General features: G+C 51.1%; 1 protein-coding gene across 1 annotated transcript; it reads right to left on the bottom strand.

The window, feature by feature from the left end:
• Window positions 1–4,924: 4,924 nt before the first annotated feature.
• LOC143864659 (uncharacterized) lies at window positions 4,925–6,997 on the bottom strand. The gene is made up of 2 exons (XM_077375417.1): window positions 5,749–6,997; window positions 4,925–5,577 (listed from the first exon to the last, which is right to left on the bottom strand). The coding sequence occupies exons 1-2, from the start codon at window positions 6,995–6,997 to the stop codon at window positions 4,925–4,927; spliced, it is 1,902 nt and encodes a 633-aa protein (XP_077231532.1).
• Window positions 6,998–17,930: the final 10,933 nt, after the last annotated feature.

The following is a 17,930-nucleotide window of genomic DNA, read 5'->3' as shown; positions in this document are numbered from 1 at the left end:
ACTTTAGCACAAATGAGGGCTATTTATAGTGGTTTCTGAGCCACCTGTCCAGGACAGGTGGTGGCCTCTGTATGGGCCAGGTGGTCGCCTCTGTATGGACCAGGTCTCAGGACAGGTGGTTGCCTCTGTATGGACCAGATCTCAGGACAGGTGTGGGCTTTGCAGTGGTCCCTATGAGGGCCACGTGTCAACAGCCCATTGGTTGCAGATTTTGGACCCCATCAGTTGCCCCCTGGTTCTCCTAGTCGTGAGAGCGGCAAGGAGAAGCAAAAAGCAAAAAGAAGGTCAAAACAGCATCTGGCCGGCCTAAAGCCTCTAGGCAACTGGGGCTGGCCTCAAACTGGGGCAAAAGAAACCGCGGCCGGACAGGGGCCTCTGGGTGGCCTGGCCGGGCAGTGGAGTGTGGCCTGAAGTAGCACAACCGGGCAGAAGTCTGTGGGCGACCCAGTCCGGTCGAAATTGGGGCCAGAAGTCTGGCCGGCCAAACCTCCTGGGCGTCATGTCCGGGCAGATCTCCTGGGCGTCGATAGCACCATATCCTGTCCGGCTTAGGCTGTGGACGGCCAGGCCGGGCAGAATTTTGTCGTGTATTGAACACGCCATATCCTGTCCGGCTGAGGCTGTGGACGGCCAGGCCGGGCAGAATTTTGTCGTGTAGCGAACGCGCCATATCCTGTCCGGCTGTGGACGGCCAGGCCGGGCAGGTATTTTGTCGTCTAGCGAACGCGCCATATCCTGTCCGGCTGAGGCTGTGGACGGCCAGGCCAGGCAGGTATTTTGTCGTCTAGCGAACGCGCCATATTCTGTCCGGCTGAGGCTGTGGATGGCCAGGCCGGGCAGGTCTTTTGTCGTCTAGCGAACGCGCCATATCCTGTCCGGCTGAGGCTGTGGACGGACAGGCCGGGCAGGTCTTTTGTCGTCTAGCGAACGCGCCATATCCTGTCCGGCGTAGGCTGTGGACGGCCAGGCCGGGCAGGTATTTGTCGTCTAGCGAACGCGCCATATCCTGTCCGGCTGTGGACGGCCAGGCTGAGCAGGTCTTTTGTCGTCTAGCGAACGCGCCATATCCTGTCCGGCGTAGGCTGTGGACGGCCAGGCCGGGCAGGTATTTTGTCGTCTAGACGCTTAGGAACTTGTGCCTCGCATTTAATGCGGACGGCATGACCGGCGCATTTAATGCGGTAGGTGACGTGGCGCACTCCGGCTGGTGGGAAAAGGGCGGGATTTTTCCCGCTCTTCCCAGCCTATATAAGCCGAAGTTTTACTCCTCATTTTTCACTTTTCACTTTCTACTCTCCTCCTCTTCTGCGCGGCTATTCAACTCTCTGCCCGCTTCGGATCAGCGAGCCCGGAGACCTTCGACCAACACTTCAGTTCGGTAATTTCTTCTAGCTCTTCCTTTCTTCCCTTTTAATGTCTAGCACTAGTTCGGAGACGGACTCTGACTCAAGGGAGTCCGGTTCGACCAGTAGTATAGGATCTGGGGCGCCGGAGAGGACGAGGCCGGCCTCTCCTAAGGAGGCCGGTGTTGAGGACGAGGAAATAGTAATCACAGTAGACGAGGAGAGCGGGGAGGAAGTGATTGTGGACTTAGACACAATCCCGGTCCGTGGAGACGGACCGTACCGGGCAGAAACTAGTGGGGACGAAGAAGAAGTTGAGGCGGTAGCTCCTCGCTCGCCGCGCGCACCCGTCGAGGTGATAGCGGAGGCACAGATGGAGGCCGATCCGCAGTACAACATCGGGGCCCTGTACGAGGTAAATCATCTGGGGCCGGGCAAACTTCAGGCCGTCAGGGAGAAATACTGTATCCCTGATCGGTACCTTCTGAGGGCGGCCATTGAAGGGGACCGGGCCAGCAACGATAGTGCAGATCCCTGCCTATACGAAGAAGCCTTACGGGCCGGGCTCAGGTTTCCCTTACATCCGTTTTTTATCGAGGTGCTGAATTACTACGGGCTGGCGATTACACAGGTCGTGCCGAACTCTTGGAGGACGTTGGTCGGCTTCCTGTACCTTTTGGGAGTTCGTCTCCAAAGGAACCCCACCCTGCCCGTCTTCAGGATGTGTGCGCACCTGAAGAGGCACAAGGAAGGCGGTTGGATCTACGTGAGCCAACGGCCCGAAGTGAAAATGATCACTGGCATACCTACTTCCATTCATACATGGAAGAACAGGTTTTTCTACATTAGGGACACCGAGCCGGGCTCCCATTGGCCGTTCTCATTGGAATGGAGAACGCCGGACACCCAGGGCCTTAGTCAGAAGCCAGCCCTTAAGGGTTATGACTTCATGACCTTCGCTTTGATCAAAGAAGAGCTGAAGCGCGGTCAAATAAACTGTTCGGAGTTCTCCGAGGAGCCTGTCCTGGTAGAGCTCGGCATCAGTCGTGCGACGCCGGCACGTACGTAGGCTCTTTAGGCCAGCTCTTATTTTTTGAACAGTTTTTTTTTTTTTAACTGTGCTCTGTTGTCACGTCCAGAAATGGTGAAGCAGATGTCCATGCTGGACAGGATCAAGCAGGGCTCCCAAGCGTCCCCAACACAGCAGCAGCCCCTACCCAAGGGCAAGAAGAGAAAGGCGCCGGAGTCAACACTGGTAATGGCCGCAATGGCCGAGCCCCTCAAAAGCAGCCGGGCGACGCATAAAATTTCAGTCAAGCCGAGCCGGACAAATCTCGCCGGACAGAGCTCCGGCTCTGCAAGGCTGACAGAGCCCCAACGCAGTGGGGCAGTCCTGGGCATCCCTGCCGCCACGGCGGGAGGCGACAACGTCTTCCGCCCAAACTGGGCGGTGCAGAAAATGGACACCGGCCTGGGGGATAGCCGAGTGGCCGCGGAACTGATGTACCAGGGCGTCCTTCCACGCGATCGGTGGGACGTCGAGAAAGAGGCGCCGGAGACCTGCGAAGCGGCGATCACCTCGGCCCTCTATCAGCTCCAGGTCTACTCAAGAGATATGGCCAAGAAGCGTTATCTCTTCTCGAAGACGCTCACAAAGATAGAGTCCGAGAAGGGCCAGCTCCAGAAGGAAAAGGACGAGCTTACCGAAGCCGTCCGCATCAAAGAGGCCGAATACAACAGCTTGAAGGACGAGCTGCAGAGGATGAAGAATGAGGCCGTGCAGAATCTCCTTACTGCGAGGGAGAGAGCCGACCAGAGGGAAAAGGCGGCCATTGAGGCGGCCTTGAAAGCGGCAGTGAAGGAGGCCGTGCAGGACACCGAAAAGAGGAAGGACACAGAGTTCTTCAACCTGGGCCTCCAGGGCTACAAGGCGGGGTTCCTTTTCTGCACCGAGCAGGTGAAGGAGACGCACCCTGACCTTTCCCTCGACGGACTGGCCGTCCCGTATGCACCTCCAGAGGACGAGGAGGAAGAAGACGAGCCGGACTCCTCTCAACCCATCGACTTGGATCAGGAAGTCGCTCTGGTTTCCGAGGTCGCCGCCCCAACCACAGATGCCGGCCAAACTGCAGCCCCTACTTCGGGGACCGTTACCGAAGAGGTGGTCGACGAGGAGGCCTGAGTGGCAGCCCTCTGGCTCTTATCCATTTTTTATTGCGTACTTTTGTAATGGCCCTCGAGGCTCATTTTTTTGTAAGCCAGCTCGGCAAAAAGAGCACTTTTTGGAATATAAATACAAATTTATTTTTCGCCCAACTGTCTGTACGGCTGCCTTGCTCTTTGTACTTATGACTTCTGTGCTGCTCCGTTATCTTTATGCCGAGCCGGAGTGGTGGTCCGGATGTCATTGGCCGAGCTGGTCTGTAAGCCAATTATGACGAGCCGGAGTGAACCATTCCCGCCCTCTAAGTTTGCAAACACTTAGAGTCTTTTGAGGCGCCTAACGATTGCGCCATATCCTGTCCGGCTTAGGCTTTGGGCGGCCGGGCCGGGCAGGTCTTTTAAGTGGTTTTCAACTAGGGCGGGTCCGCGGTTGGAACTGATCTCCACACCAAATTGGACGCGCCGGAGTGCACCACTGCCGCTCTCTAAGTCTGCAAACACTTAGGTTGAGAGCTAAGTCTGCAAACACTTATAGTTTTTTGGGGCGCCTAACGATTGCGCCATATCCTGTCCGGCTTAGGCTTTGGGCGGCCAGGCCAGGCAGGTCTTTTGGCGTTTAGTGATTGCGCCATATCCTGTCCGGCTTAGGCTTCGGGCGCCGGGCCGGGCAGGTCTTTTAGGTGGTTTTTCACTAGGGCAGGTCCACGGTTGGAACTGATCTCCACACCAAATTGGACGCGCCGGAGTGCACCATTGCCGCTCTCTAAGTCTGCAAACACTTAGGCTGAGAGCTAAGCCTGCAAACACTTAGAGTTTTTTGAGGCGCCTAACGATTGCGCCATATCCTGTCCGGCTTAGGCTTTGGGCGGCCAGGCCGGGCAGGTCTTTTGGCGTTTAGTGATTGCGCCATATCCTGTCTGGCTTAGGCTTTGGGCGCCGAGCCGGGCAGGTCTTTTAGGTGGTTTTTCACTAGGGCAGGTCTACGGTTGGAACTGATCTCCACACCAAATTGGACGCGCCGGAGTGCACCACTGCCGTTCTCTAAGTCTGCAAACACTTAGGCTGAGAGCTAAGTCTGCAAACACTTAGAGTTTTTTGAGGCGCCTAATGATTGCGCCATATCCTGTCCGGCTTAGGCTTTGGGCGGCCAGGCCGGGCAGGTCTTTTAGGTGGTTTTTCACTAGGGCAGGTCCACGGTTGGAACTGATCTCCACACCAAATTGGACGCGCCGGAGTGCACCACTGCCGCTCTCTAAGTCTGCAAACACTTAGGCTAAGAGCTAAGTCTGCAACCACTTAGAGTTTTTTGGATGGAGGAGCTAGACTAGTGACTCAAAGTGAGGGACACAGTTTAATTACAACTCCGCTTTATTTCTCTACAAAGATTCTTTACAGGCCTTCAAAGGCAAGAAAAAGGACTATTGAAAATATATTCGGAGATTTCTGGAGTTCCAGGCGTGAGGCAGCAGCTGTTCGTCAAGTGTCTCTAGGCGGTAGCTTCCTGGACGGATGACCTCTTTGATTCGGTACGGCCCTTCCCAGGTGGGAGAGAGTTTGTCCACCCTTCTTGGCTGGGAAACGGCCGCCTTCCTCAAAACCAGGTCGCCTGTGCGGAACTCCCTTGGCCGGATCTTCGTATCATGGTATCTGGACACCTTCTGCTTGTACGCTACGGCTCTGATCTGAGACTCCTCACGGCGTTCCTCAAGCAAGTCGAGGTTGACGCGGAGCCCGTCCCCATTGAGCTGTTCATTGAAGTCCACAGTTCTTGGGGAGGGAACGCCGATGTCAACCGGAATCACAGCCTCTGTCCCGAAGGAGAGGTTGAAAGGCGACTCACCCGTTGCGGTGCGTGGGGTGGTCCGATACGCCCAGAGCACATGGTACAGTTCGTCAGCCCAGCGTCCGGTCTTATCATCCAGTCTCTTCTTTATCCCCTGCAGCAGAGTCCTGTTCGTCACTTCCGTCTGTCCATTCGTCTGCGGATGTGCCACGGAAGTGAACCTCTGCTCAATCTTCAGATCTGAACAAAACTTTCTGAAGTTCCTTGAATCGAACTGCTTGCCATTGTCTGTTATGAGGACCCGGGGAATCCCGAATCTGCACACCACTGATTTCCAGAAGAAGTTCTGGACGTTCTGCTCGGTGATCTTGGCCAGAGGTTCAGCTTCTACCCACTTAGTAAAGTAGTCAATGGCGACAACGACGAACTCGTGGCCTCCGGAGGCCGGCTGAAAAGGACCTAAAATGTCCATTCCCCATACAGCAAAAGGGAGAGGGCTGATGATCGGAGCCATTGGCACGGCGGGCTGGTGAACGGCAGGGGAGAATTTCTGACATCTCTCACACTTCTTCACAAGGCTCAGAGCGACTGGTCTTAGTGTAGGACAGTACAGGCCTCTTAGAAGAACTTTGATAGCGAGGGCCTTGCCCCCAAGATGCTCTCCACAAATCCCTTCATGGGTCTCTCGCAGGGCGTACAGGGCGTCACTTGGCCGGAGACATTTTAAGTACGGGAGGGTGTAAGATCTCTTGTACAGAGCTTCGCCGTCGAGTGAAAACCTTGATGCCCGCTGTACGACCTTACGTGCTTCTTTTTTCTCTCCGGGGAGCTCTCCACTGCGCAGATATCTGATGATCTCATCCATCCAACACGGCTCGTCCTCGACCTCCATAACTGCGACGGGCTGACCATCAATACTGGAGGTTTTTAGGAACTCCATACGAATTTCTCTGAGAGCGGTGTAGCCCGATGCCGCTAACTTTGAGAGCACATCAGCCTTGGTATTTTCAGTCCGGAGGACTCTGACGACCTCGAAACTTCCGAACTCACTGGCCAGGCTACGCACCCTTTGCAGATACTTGACCATTTGCTCTTCTCGGGCCTCATATTCTCCTTGGATCTGGCATACAACCAACTGTGAATCGCAGTACGCCTTCAGTCTCTGAGCGCGGGCCTGAATGGTGAGGTTCATTCCAGCGATGAGCGCTTCGTACTCTGCCTCATTGTTTGACGCACGGAAACCAAACCTCAGAGCATAATTCAGGACAAAATCATCTGGTCTTGTGAGCACTAGTCCGGCACCGCTGCCACTTCTGTTTGAAGACCCGTCAACATATACCTCCCAGAGCGGCTCTTCAGAACACGGAAGCGGGCTGACTTGCGGGGCTGCTCCCTCAAGCCCGGGAAGCGGAACCGCTTCGGCTTCAATCTGCTGCTCGGGAATAACCGGTTCTGCTTCCGAAGGAGGCGCTGCTTCCGACCCGGGGTCTGAATCTGGCATCGTACATTCAGCTATGAAATCTGCAAAAACCTGAGCTTTGATCGCTGGCCTGGGCAGATACTTGATGTCAAACTCGCTGAGCTCGACGGCCCACTTCACAAGTCGGCCTGAAGTGTCTGGACGGTGGAGGATCTGTCTGAGGGGCTGTCCCGTCAAGAACTTGATCGTATGCGCCTGGAAATACGGCCTTAACTTTCTGGCCGCCATAATGAGGGCGTATACGAGCTTCTCGACTCGCTGATATCTGGTCTCTTCATCATGGAGAACCTTACTGACATAGTAGATCGGCTTCTGCTGGTGGTACTCCTCTCTGACCAGTACTGCTGCAACTGCCAAATGTCCCGCTGAGAGATACAGAATCAGCTCTTCTCCTGGCTCTAGCTTGGACAGCAATGGCAGAGAGGACAAGTACTGCTTCAGCTCTTCGAATGCCGCTTGACACTCCGGAGTCCAGGGCGCAGTTTTTATACCTTTAACCGCGTTGAAGAACGGAAGGCATTTTTCCGCGGACTTAGAGATGAACCGCCCCAGGGCAGCTACCAACCCGGTCAGTCGTTGTACCTCTCTGATAGTTCTGGGCGGAGTTAGCTCCATCACCGCCTTGATTTTCTCTGGATTTGCCTCTATCCCTCTCTGGCTTACCATGAAGCCCAGAAACTTGCCTGCTCCGACGCCGAACGTACACTTGGTCGGATTGAGCTTCATGTTGTGCTCCCTCAAGACTTGAAACGCTTCTTCGAGGTCGGCAACATGATTGCAAGCAGCTCTGCTCTTGACCAGCATATCGTCCACATATACTTCCATATTCCGGCCGATCTGCTCCTTGAATAGCCTGTTGACGAGCCGTTGGTAGGTGGCCCCTGCGTTCTTCAATCCAAAAGGCATAACCCGATAGCAATAAGTCCCCTGATCGGTTACAAAGGATGTCTTCGGAATGTCGGACTCATGCATTCTGATCTGATTATATCCTGAGAAGGCGTCCATGAAGCTTAGCAGCTCGTGACCTGCGGTAGCGTCGATGAGCTGATCGATCTTTGGGAGCGGGTAGCTGTCCTTCGGGCAGGCCTTATTCAGGTCTGTGAAATCTATGCAGGTCCTCCACTTCCCATTAGACTTCTTCACCATCACCACATTCGCGAGCCAGTCCGGATACTGGATCTCGCGGATGAAGTCGGCTTTCAGAAGCCTTTCCACCTCTTCTCTGATGGCCCTTCGCCTCTCTGGTGCAAAGTGCCTCCTCTTCTGCTTTACGGGCTTGCAGGTCTGATCAACCCCGAGCTCATGGGTACTAATTGCAGGGTCAATGCCGGGCATGTCTGAAGGAGCCCAGGCAAAGACATCTGCATTGGCTCTGAGGAACTGAGCAAGATCCTGCTGCGCGGCCTCTGGCAGGGCAGAGCCAATCTGGACAACCCTCTGGTCGTCCTCGCTGTACAACGGGATAGATATAAGGTCCTCGGCCGGCTCGTTTATTATGATCTGGGCTTCATCCCTCATATCAAACAGCTCGATTGGTAGAGACTCGGACGCATTCTTCCCTCTTAGTGCTGCTGCGTAGCACTGCCTCGACTGGGGCTGATCCCCTCTGACTTCCCCTATACCCCCTGGTAGGGGTGCTTATTCGGTTTAAACCGAACCGAACCGACCGAATAGTTGGAACCGAACCAATTTCGGTTACAGTAATTCTGGAACCGAAACCGAACCGATTATGAGTGCAACCGAACCGAACCGAAAACCGAAAACCGAAAACCGAAATTGGTTTTTCAGTTAAAACCGAAAAACCGAATTCACTGAAAATCATCAGATTTCGGTTTTCGGTTTTGGTTTTGGTTCGGTTTTACTTGTAATCTATTTCGGTTTTTAGGTTTCAGAAAAAACGAATTCACTGCATTTTGGTCTTTCCAGGCTTCCAGCATAAAACAAAAAAAAGTCTGAATGGTACTTGGGCCTACTATTCAACAAAATCATAGTATTTCTCAAGATCAACTGAATCTTCACCATTTTCAAAACAAGGGTTTTATTGTGTATTACACTATACCTGAGATAGAGACATGAAACTATGCAAGACCCAAAGATTGAGAGAGAAAAACTCAGATTGGGAGGAAAAAACCCAAAACTAAAAAACCCAAATCGCTGGCCGTGGGAGCGGAGTTAGAGAACTTGGTGTGGCGGAGATGGGGTCACCGGTGAGGCGGAGATGGGGTTGCCGGAGTCGGAGAGGCGTCGGAACGAATCCAAAAGTGAAAACCCTAGAGAAGAGAAGCAGAGGCTAGAGAGTAGAGAGTAGAGAGGAGAAAAATAAAAACCCAGGTTACGGAAGGGTTTGTAAACTTTGTAAAATAACAATGTGTTTTTTACTTGGTACAACCCCTTGTCTAAGTAGTATTGTCTCTCTCTAGTCTAGGGCTGCCTAAGTAAAACAAGGGGGCTGGATATATCATTTTCCTTTAAAAATTAAAAGATGCAAGGGATTTTCTTAATTTCGGTTTACAAAACCGATACCAAAAACTGAATTTTTAAAGCCTTAAATACCATTTCGGTTTTTCGGTTAAACCGATTTTTTTTCGTTGGGAACCGAAACCGAAAGAGAAAAACCGATATATGGCAATTTCAAAACCGAAACCGAACCGTTACACCCAGAAACCGAACCGAATTAACCGAACCAATTCGGTTCGGTTGGTTAATTCGGTTTCAACCGATTAATGCACAGCCCTACCCCCTGGTGTAGCAAACTTCATCTTCTGATGGTAGGCGGAGGGAACAGCTCGGAGGAGATTCTGGCCGAGGCGGCCCAGGATAGCATTATAGGCCGACTTGGCCCTTACCACTAAGAAGTTCACCATGGCGAAGGACTGGCAGGGCGGCTCTCCTATAAGAACTGGAAGCTCGATCTGCCCTTCAACTTTGACAACTTCTCCAGAGAACCAGAACAGATCAGAGTTGGCCGGCTTCAGACGGTCAGTTCCGATCAGCATCCGCTCGAAGGCGTGATAATAGAGGATGTCTGCGGAGCTCCCGTTGTCGACCAAGATCTTCTTCATTTCCCAGTTCGCCACCATCATGGTGATGACCAAGGCATCATCATGCGGGAGGATCAAGCCGTCGAGATCTGCATCTGAAAAGGATATCTCGTTCTCCAGCCTAGCCTTCTTGCTGCAAGTATGGACGGCGTTGACCTGCCGGGCATAAGTCCTGCGGGCTGATGGAGAGGTTCCCCCTGCGGTCGGCCCTCCTGAAATGGTACCGATAACACCATGAGATTGAGGTTGAGGTACCTGAGGAGGAGGGGGGCTGGCCGGCGCAGGAGCTTGGATGCGGTCGCCCAGAGGTTGTGCGCTCTGGGGGCTTCTTCCTCTGGTCCTCGGCTTGTCCTTGCGCTCTTTTCTGTTGTCATCATTTTTTAAGTACCTTCCCAGGTACCCTCTGCTGATTAGCTGCTCGATCTCCTCCTTCAAATGAAGGCATGCATTGGTGTCATGGCCATGGGCCTTGTGGAACCTACAGTACTGGGACATGTTTCTTTTCCCCGACGAGGTCTACTTCTCCGGCCACCGAATGAAATCCTCTTCCCGAATAGCTGCCAGGATCTGTGCTCTGGACGCGATCAGCCGCGTATAGTGCTCTCTCGGTTGGGGGCTTCCCCCCTTTCGAGAAGGGCTTCTCTCCTTGCGGGAAGGACTTCTCTCCCTCTTCTGACACTTATCATCCCTATGCTGCTTGGTAGGGTTCTTCTCCTCAGGCCTTCTCCTGCTAACAGAGTCCAGGGCGGCGAGAGTTTCCTCCACCGAGATGTACTCCTCCGCCCCGGACATCAGGTCTGCGAGGGACTGCGGATTGCGCCGAGCCACTGCTTGTCTGAAGTCGATTGATCGGGCGCCGGCCAAAAGGGCATTCGTGGCCGCGGAGGGATCCAGGTTGGGAACCTGAAGAGCTTCCCTATTGAAGCGACCGACGAACACTTTTAAGGCCTCATCATCTCCCTGCCTAAGGGCCATCAGCGAAGCCGTCGTCTTCCTGGGTCTTCGGCTGCTCATAAAGTGACGGGCCAGGTCATCCCCAAAGTCACCAAAATTGTCCACGGACCTGGGTTTGAGTCGCGAGTACCAGTCCCTCGCGGCTCCAGTTAATGTGGTGGGGAATGCCCGGCAAAGGAATCCATCCGACGCCCCGTGGAGGAGCATTGTAGTCCTAAAAGTCTCCAAGTGGTCCACAGGGTCGGTGGTCCCGTCATACTGCGGAATCTGCGGCATCTTCTAGCCCGCGGGAGCTGCGGCACTGAGCACTCTGTCTGAAAATGGAGGAGCACTTGCGAAGAGCCGGGAGGCAGGCCGGCCCTGGTCTCTGGCGAGCTCTTCGATCCGGTGGTCGATCTGCTAGATCCTCAGTAACACCGGGTCGTCTCTCTCTGCCCGGTGGACGGACCTCTCTCTTCTCGCCGGCGGGCTCACTGCAGAGCCGGACTGACTGGCCAGGCTCCTTCTCCGATGCCGCGATCCTTCTCCGTGCGCGGGGTCTTGTAGACACCCCATTTTGACCTGACCTCCAATTTTGCCCAAATTCAAATAAATCCCCCTGGTTGAGTTCCCGAGTCCTGAGGCTTAATTGTACAACCTTATTTTGATATTTTCGCTAACCCATCTTGTTTGCTTGAGCACAGAGTGGTACCCAAAATATTGTCAGTGTTCTCCAAAATCCTCTCGAAAAATTACGCAAGAAATGGGCAAAAAATGGGCAAAAAGACAAGCCGAGTTTGTGCCATTATCAAATCTGGCTGTGCTCATATGTTTGATACAAAAAAAGAAGAAGAAAAGAAAGGTAAGATAAGATGAATGGAGGGTGGAGATCAAAGGAAGGAAGAGAAAACCCTAAAATCTAGCTATTTAGCTCAAGGAGGGGGGTCTCATTTTTGGGAAGAAAAAACCAAGAAGTAGGGAGAGGGAAGAAAAAACCAAGAAGTAGGGAGAGGGAAGAAAAAAAAAAACAAGAAGCAGAGGGAGGGAGCCGAGACACCCATCAGGAGCCGAGACACCCATCACCGCCACCATCTCACCTCCATCCAACCACCATCATCTACCCCCTCTCTTCATCTCCACCACTAGCCTTCACCCCATCCCCAACCCACTTTCTTCTCCGGCAAGCCTCCGGGACCCGACAACCGCCACCACCCACACCACCATTACTCCTCTGCCATTTTCTTTCCAAACCCACCCCCTTTAATCGAGCCACCACCATCAGCCACCGCACCCATTTTCTCCACCACCACCACCACCACCACCAAGCCTCTCCACAGCCACCTCCTCTATCGCCCAAAAACCCATAAAAAAAAAAGATCGAGAAAGCAGAGGAGAGAGAAAGAAAAAGAAGAAGAAGAAGAAGAAGAAGCTCCGGCCTCCTTCTCCGGCCGTGCCTCCCCCTTCGCCCCCACCGGCCGGAATCCGATCTTCACCCCAACCTCCATTTTTCTGCCATTCCCACCGACCGCCACCATCTTCACCCAATCCCACATCAAAACCCCTCTTCACCACCACCACTACCATCCCAAGCTCCACCTATCCGACCCATCTTCGCCACCTCCACCTTGGCTCCACCAGCCACCACCCTCTTCAAACCCAAATCAATCCCCATCCACCATCAACAGCCACCTCCACCATCTCCTTTGTTCATAAACCCATTTCACAAACCCCATTCACCTATTTCATCTACAATCCCCAAATACCAACATCCACCATTTTCTAATTCAAAACCCATTTTTCCCATCTCCGACCATCGTCCTCTTCATCCGCCACCGTCCGGCCTCCTCCTCCACCCATTTCATCAAAAACCACTCCGATTTTTATCTTCAAACCCTCTTCACTTCTCTCAGCCATCCCCTTGAAACCCATCTCCTCTCCTCTTAAACCCCATTTTCTGCAAACCCATTTCTAGCATTCACCTCTACAGCCATTGATTCCGGCGATCCTGCCGGAATCCGGTCACCAACACCTCGGCAACCCCACTCAATCCAGATGAAGAAGAGGGTCTGATCTATGTATCTCTCTCTCTCTCTCTCTCTCTCTCACACACAATTTTAAGAAAAAAGGAAAGAAGAAACGTGAGTCAAGGTTTGAAGAAGAAATTATAAAAGGAAGGGAAGGAGTGAAGGGTTCGGCCGGGATTCCTAAACCTGATCATTTATCCTTAAATCCAGCGGTTGCGATTGCATCTCCGGTTACCACTCTCAAAGCCCCGATCGTCATCGCTAGCTCCGGCAATAATTTCCATCAGGTACTCTGTGTGGCTTTGGGGTATAATTTCTTCTTCACTACTTTGAAGTGGTCTGAATTCCATTCCCATTTTATTCTACTTTTCTTCTTCTTCTTGGTATTTGGATCACAGAGATTTATTTAAAAGAATAGTCAGATTGGTTACATCAGTTTTACCCGTGGGAGTTGTTTCTTATGATTAACAGGGAACCAGAGAAAAGTCCCATTCTCCCCTGATTTCCTGTGCACTTTGCTACGGTTTTCATGTATCAAAGCATAGAGTATATAGTCTTGGCCTTGTGTTTAGTTTTCCATTTACATTTGTGATTGCTTTGTCTAAGATTAAAGGGTACAAGTCATACATAGCAGGTAATCATGGTTTAGGCAGTGCCCAGCTTTTTTTTCCTCAAATGATTCCAATGGCTAGTTGGTAGTTTGAGTTGGAATGGTTTCACTATTTTGTGAAGATTAGCCTAAAATATTTGGGGTAACACCCATGCTATGACGGAACGTATCTTGAGCCAACCCATTCCCTTCCTGCCTTAGAATTTTCGCAGGTTAAGGGATTTCTTCTTTTTTTAAAGTCTGTCATAGAGAGTTTAAGAGTCTGTCCTACCATCTTTCAGAGTCAGTCTTCAGCATAGGAGTCAGTCCTTCAGTCTTTCAGGAGTCAGTCCTCTCATCATAAGGGTTAGGATTCCATCCAACCTTTCATCAGATCATGTTCTTCTATCCGCTCTTGCAAGGTATAGGATGTTGTCCAACCCTTGCAGAGTCGTGTTTATGTCTTTTTCCCTTGCAAAGCATAGGATGTTGTCCGACCTTTGCGGGATTCCAGGAGTCTGTCCTCCCCTCATGATGATAGGATTTGTCTTCTTGTGTCAAAAACCTTTCAAAAACACTTGAAAAACATCTAAAAACCAAAAACATTTCAAAAAACGCTTGAAAATTCAAAAAAACATCTAAAAACAAAAAATCTCAAAAATCTCGAATCATTAGGAGTAGTCTGAGTCCGAACTACGGATGGCTTGATCCCTAGCTAAGGGGTACGTAGGCAGCTCAGGCGTGCAGCTGGCATCCTGAGTTCAGTCACCATTTTTGTAAATATTTCTCACAACTTTCACCACTTTTCATAACTTCAAAACCTTCCAAAACTACAAAAATTCTTCAAAATAATCTTGCAAGCAATTTTCAAAAGATCTTCCCATAGAGTTAGGAGGCTGTCCTAGGCGTTTGAGTGTCTGGTCGTGTGAGTGTCCCTAGAGTTAGGAGGCCTCGAGTCGTGGTCGGTTAGACACTTAGTCGATCCGATGGCTAGACTAGAATGCGCTTAGATAGCCCGTGGTTTTCCTTAGGACACACAGCCTAGTCACACTTAGGGTGTAGGTCCACTTGCATTAGTTAGGGCATACAGTGAGTCCTAAAAATTACCATTCACTTGAACTTAAGTAATGTTGCAAGAAGCTTTAAAAACTAGTCGAGTCTAGTTGATCGAGTCTAGGATAGCGATCCTAGAGGTTTAGGCATTGTAGTTTAGCATAGGTCGCCGAACTACGTTGACTCTGATTCTTCCCGAGGCCGGGATACGTAGTGCAGCTAGGATGGATGGCCATCCTGGTCCGAGTCAAGTATCGCATTAGAGTCTAGGGCTTGTCGTGTCGAGTCATGTGTGGAGTCGTGTTGTATTGTGTGTTTTGCTGTGTTTTCTTACTTTCATGTACAGATCCTATACCTTTAGCTGTAGCATGCATGTATTTGTCCATCAGAACTTAGACACCAATCAGGCATGACACTCATAACCTAGCTATTCTTAGGTGCCATATCTTTCGTTTCTTTTGTGTGTGTTTCTTATTCATCTCCGAGACATGCATGATCAGCTAGACGTTATCTCGGAGATATTCGTTCCCATTTCGCATGATTTTCGCCCAAAACTCTTCAAAGTTAATAATAAATGGCATAAGAGACCAGGTGCTTACACTTGGGCGAATTGGGGGCGCTTAACCCCTTCCCCATTCGTCATCAGGCACGGACCCTTTATATCTCTGGTTATCTGTTGCGACATAGCACAGCATGGGATCCAGGGCCCACTTCCTTGGATGGCGACTCTTTCTTTGTTTAAGGTGCGTCTCGAATCCGGGCTAGTCCCCGAATCGAGAGGTATCTCACTTTACATCGCCGCTCATGCTGTGAGGGGCACTCTTTCGAGAGTTCCTTGGTGGGGCTCTCCTTCACGTGGATGATCTAGAGACTCGCGTGGGGGCCCGTCCCCCCGCCTGTCTCGGATCGGGGTCCACAGGTCTCTCCTGTTGTCATGCCTTTGCACGGAGGGAGATCGTGACCGGTGATGTAGGCGAGGCTCGGGGCGCACATGCTTGTCCCGGGAGATGTGATCTCGTCTTGTGGAGTGATGAGTCTGTTCCCGGGGCAGGGGCGTGTGCTCTCTGCGGGAGCTTCCCCTCCTCTGGGCGGGCTGAGAAGCTTCGGCTGGGTACTGCTGGGGTGCGGGGGCCGGATTCCTGAACTGCGCAATCACAGCAGTCATTTCTTGAAAAAGGGCCCGCATCTCCCTTGGGGTCGGGGTAGGGTCGGAGCGGTCTGAACGGGTCGGACTTTGCTCCCCTCTCAGCCCGGCCTCTATCTGCGAGGCCAGTCGCTCGCTTCTTCCTTCGCGGGGGGCTGTAGCCCGGGTCGTCCGGGAGGTTGGCACATGCTTTCCATTTTTCCCTACCATTGCTTGAGTGAGGTTCCGAACAGCTTTTTGTTGCGGGGTCCCACGGATGGCGCCAAATCTGTTAGGTCTAAAATTGGTAACAGGTTATGGTAGGGCCGGAAAGGCTGATTTGGCACGCCACAGAGGAAGGGCTGATGGAGTCCTGCGCTGCACAAGGACACAGACAAGGAAACAAAGGGTCAGAAGACCAACCCGGAGTGGTGCTCCGGACGGGCGCTTCGACACTCAAGTCAGTATGAGCAGGAGTGCAGAGCAATGTCAGAGCAGAAATCTAAGGGTTTTAGATCTCAGATCCCTCACCTTAGCACAAATGAGGGCTATTTATAGTGGTTTCTGAGCCACCTGTCCAGGACAGGTGGTGGCCTCTGTATGGGCCAGGTGGTCGCCTCTGTATGGACCAGGTCTCAGGACAGGTGGTTGCCTCTGTATGGACCAGATCTCAGGACAGGTGTGGGCTTTGCAGTGGTCCCTGTGAGGGCCACGTGTCAACAGCCCATTGGTTGCAGATTTTGGACCCCATCACAGAGGATATGTCGCACCCGAATGGTTCAAAAACATGTCAATCACAGCAAAAGTGGATGTTTACAGCTTTGGCGTCTTGTTGCTGGAGATAATTTGTTGTAGGAAGGACGTGGAAGTGGGGGCTGGATGACATGGAGAATGCAATACTGACGGATTGGGCTTATGATTGCTATAGAGAAAGGGAACTGAATTTGTTAGTGGATGATGACGACGAGGCACAAAGCGACGCTAGGAGGCTGGAGAGGTTCGTGATGGTAGCAATTTGGTGTATTCAAGAGGAACCATCACTAAGGCCTTCCATGAAGAAGGTGACACAGATGCTTGAAGGAGCAGCTGAAGTCTCTGTTCCCCAGACCCATCCTCCTTCATTAGTGCAATTTGTTGAATCCAGATGTCCTCCCATACCGAGTACGAGGGTGGAGGGTGCATGTATGTGTGTACACATAGGGCTGCAACTCGAGCCGGGTTTTACCCGACCCGCATCGACCCGACCCGAAAATAGCCTGGGTTGGGTTCAGGTTTCATGGGTTTTGGGTCGAGCCGGGTTGAGCATTCAAAAGCCCGCATGAATCTCGGGTCGAGCCGGGTTTGAAGGGGCCCGACCCGACCCGAGTTACATAAGTTATAGTATGTACATGTTTTTCTATTGTTAGTTAAAAGTTAAAAGTGAAAACCCACGCACCCACTGTTATTGTATGTGAGTGTAATTTCTGCTTCTATGAGTTGAGTTGATTCAAGTGTTTGATTCAGCATTGTTTGATTGTAATTACAACATTGTTTGATTACAACATTGTTTGATTCAAGTGTAATATGAGTGTAATGACATCATTGTTTGATTCAAGTGTAATGTGAGTGTAATTTCTGCTTCTATGAGTTAAGTTGCCTTGCCAAATAAGAATTTCCCTTAAAAAATTGCGTCAACGTGAAAAAACCCGACCCGACCCGAACCGACCCGAGATTTATCATGGGTAGGGCCGGGTTTGGGAATCGTGGGTTTTCCGAAAAAAAACCCAACCCGGCCCGACCCGAGTTGCAGCCCTATGTACACATGTGCAATTATGTACTCTAGAGTATTGCTATTACATATTACTTTGTATTTGATCTTTAATCAAGGTGTACTTTGGTCATTGAGAAGTTGAGAATTCATTGTCAAAAGTCCCAAAATGTATGTTAGATTGATGAAATTCTTTGTGGGGTTAATTCTTCATAGAACACAATCGAGGGACTTCATCTGCAATAAAATTTTAAATTTTTGAGTCTAATATCTCAGAATGATTAAATCAACAAGAGAAATGAAACTATATCTCATAATGATTGAATCAAAAATATAAATGAAACTACATATGGTTTTGCAAATAGTAGGTTTCAATGGAGTGGAGAACGGTTTTTATCATAAGAAAACCAAGTATTGTCTTTCAATGCTTTATGGAAAAGTAGGTTTCACTATCGATCAAAGGATTCTTTAGATTATATAGTGAAGTTGTCGTGGTAAATTTCTTTTAAAAAACACTCAACTCAAGTGAAAAATAAAGAAAGAAGCACATGAGAGTGAGGATTATCCCTTTACAGAAGCCGCTGGCCACCAATGGGGGCTATCAAAATGAATTTTGGTTGCTTAAGTCGGCGGAATCTGAGCCAAGAAGGT

Source organism: Tasmannia lanceolata, unplaced genomic scaffold (assembly GCF_043159265.1).
Source record: "Tasmannia lanceolata isolate RefF3 unplaced genomic scaffold, GAP_Taslan_0.1 ptg000003l, whole genome shotgun sequence".
In the NCBI taxonomy this organism is placed as follows: Eukaryota; Viridiplantae; Streptophyta; class Magnoliopsida; order Canellales; family Winteraceae; genus Tasmannia; species Tasmannia lanceolata.
The sequence above is the reverse complement of the archived record's forward strand: the minus strand, read 5'-3'. Positions and strand labels throughout refer to the sequence as shown.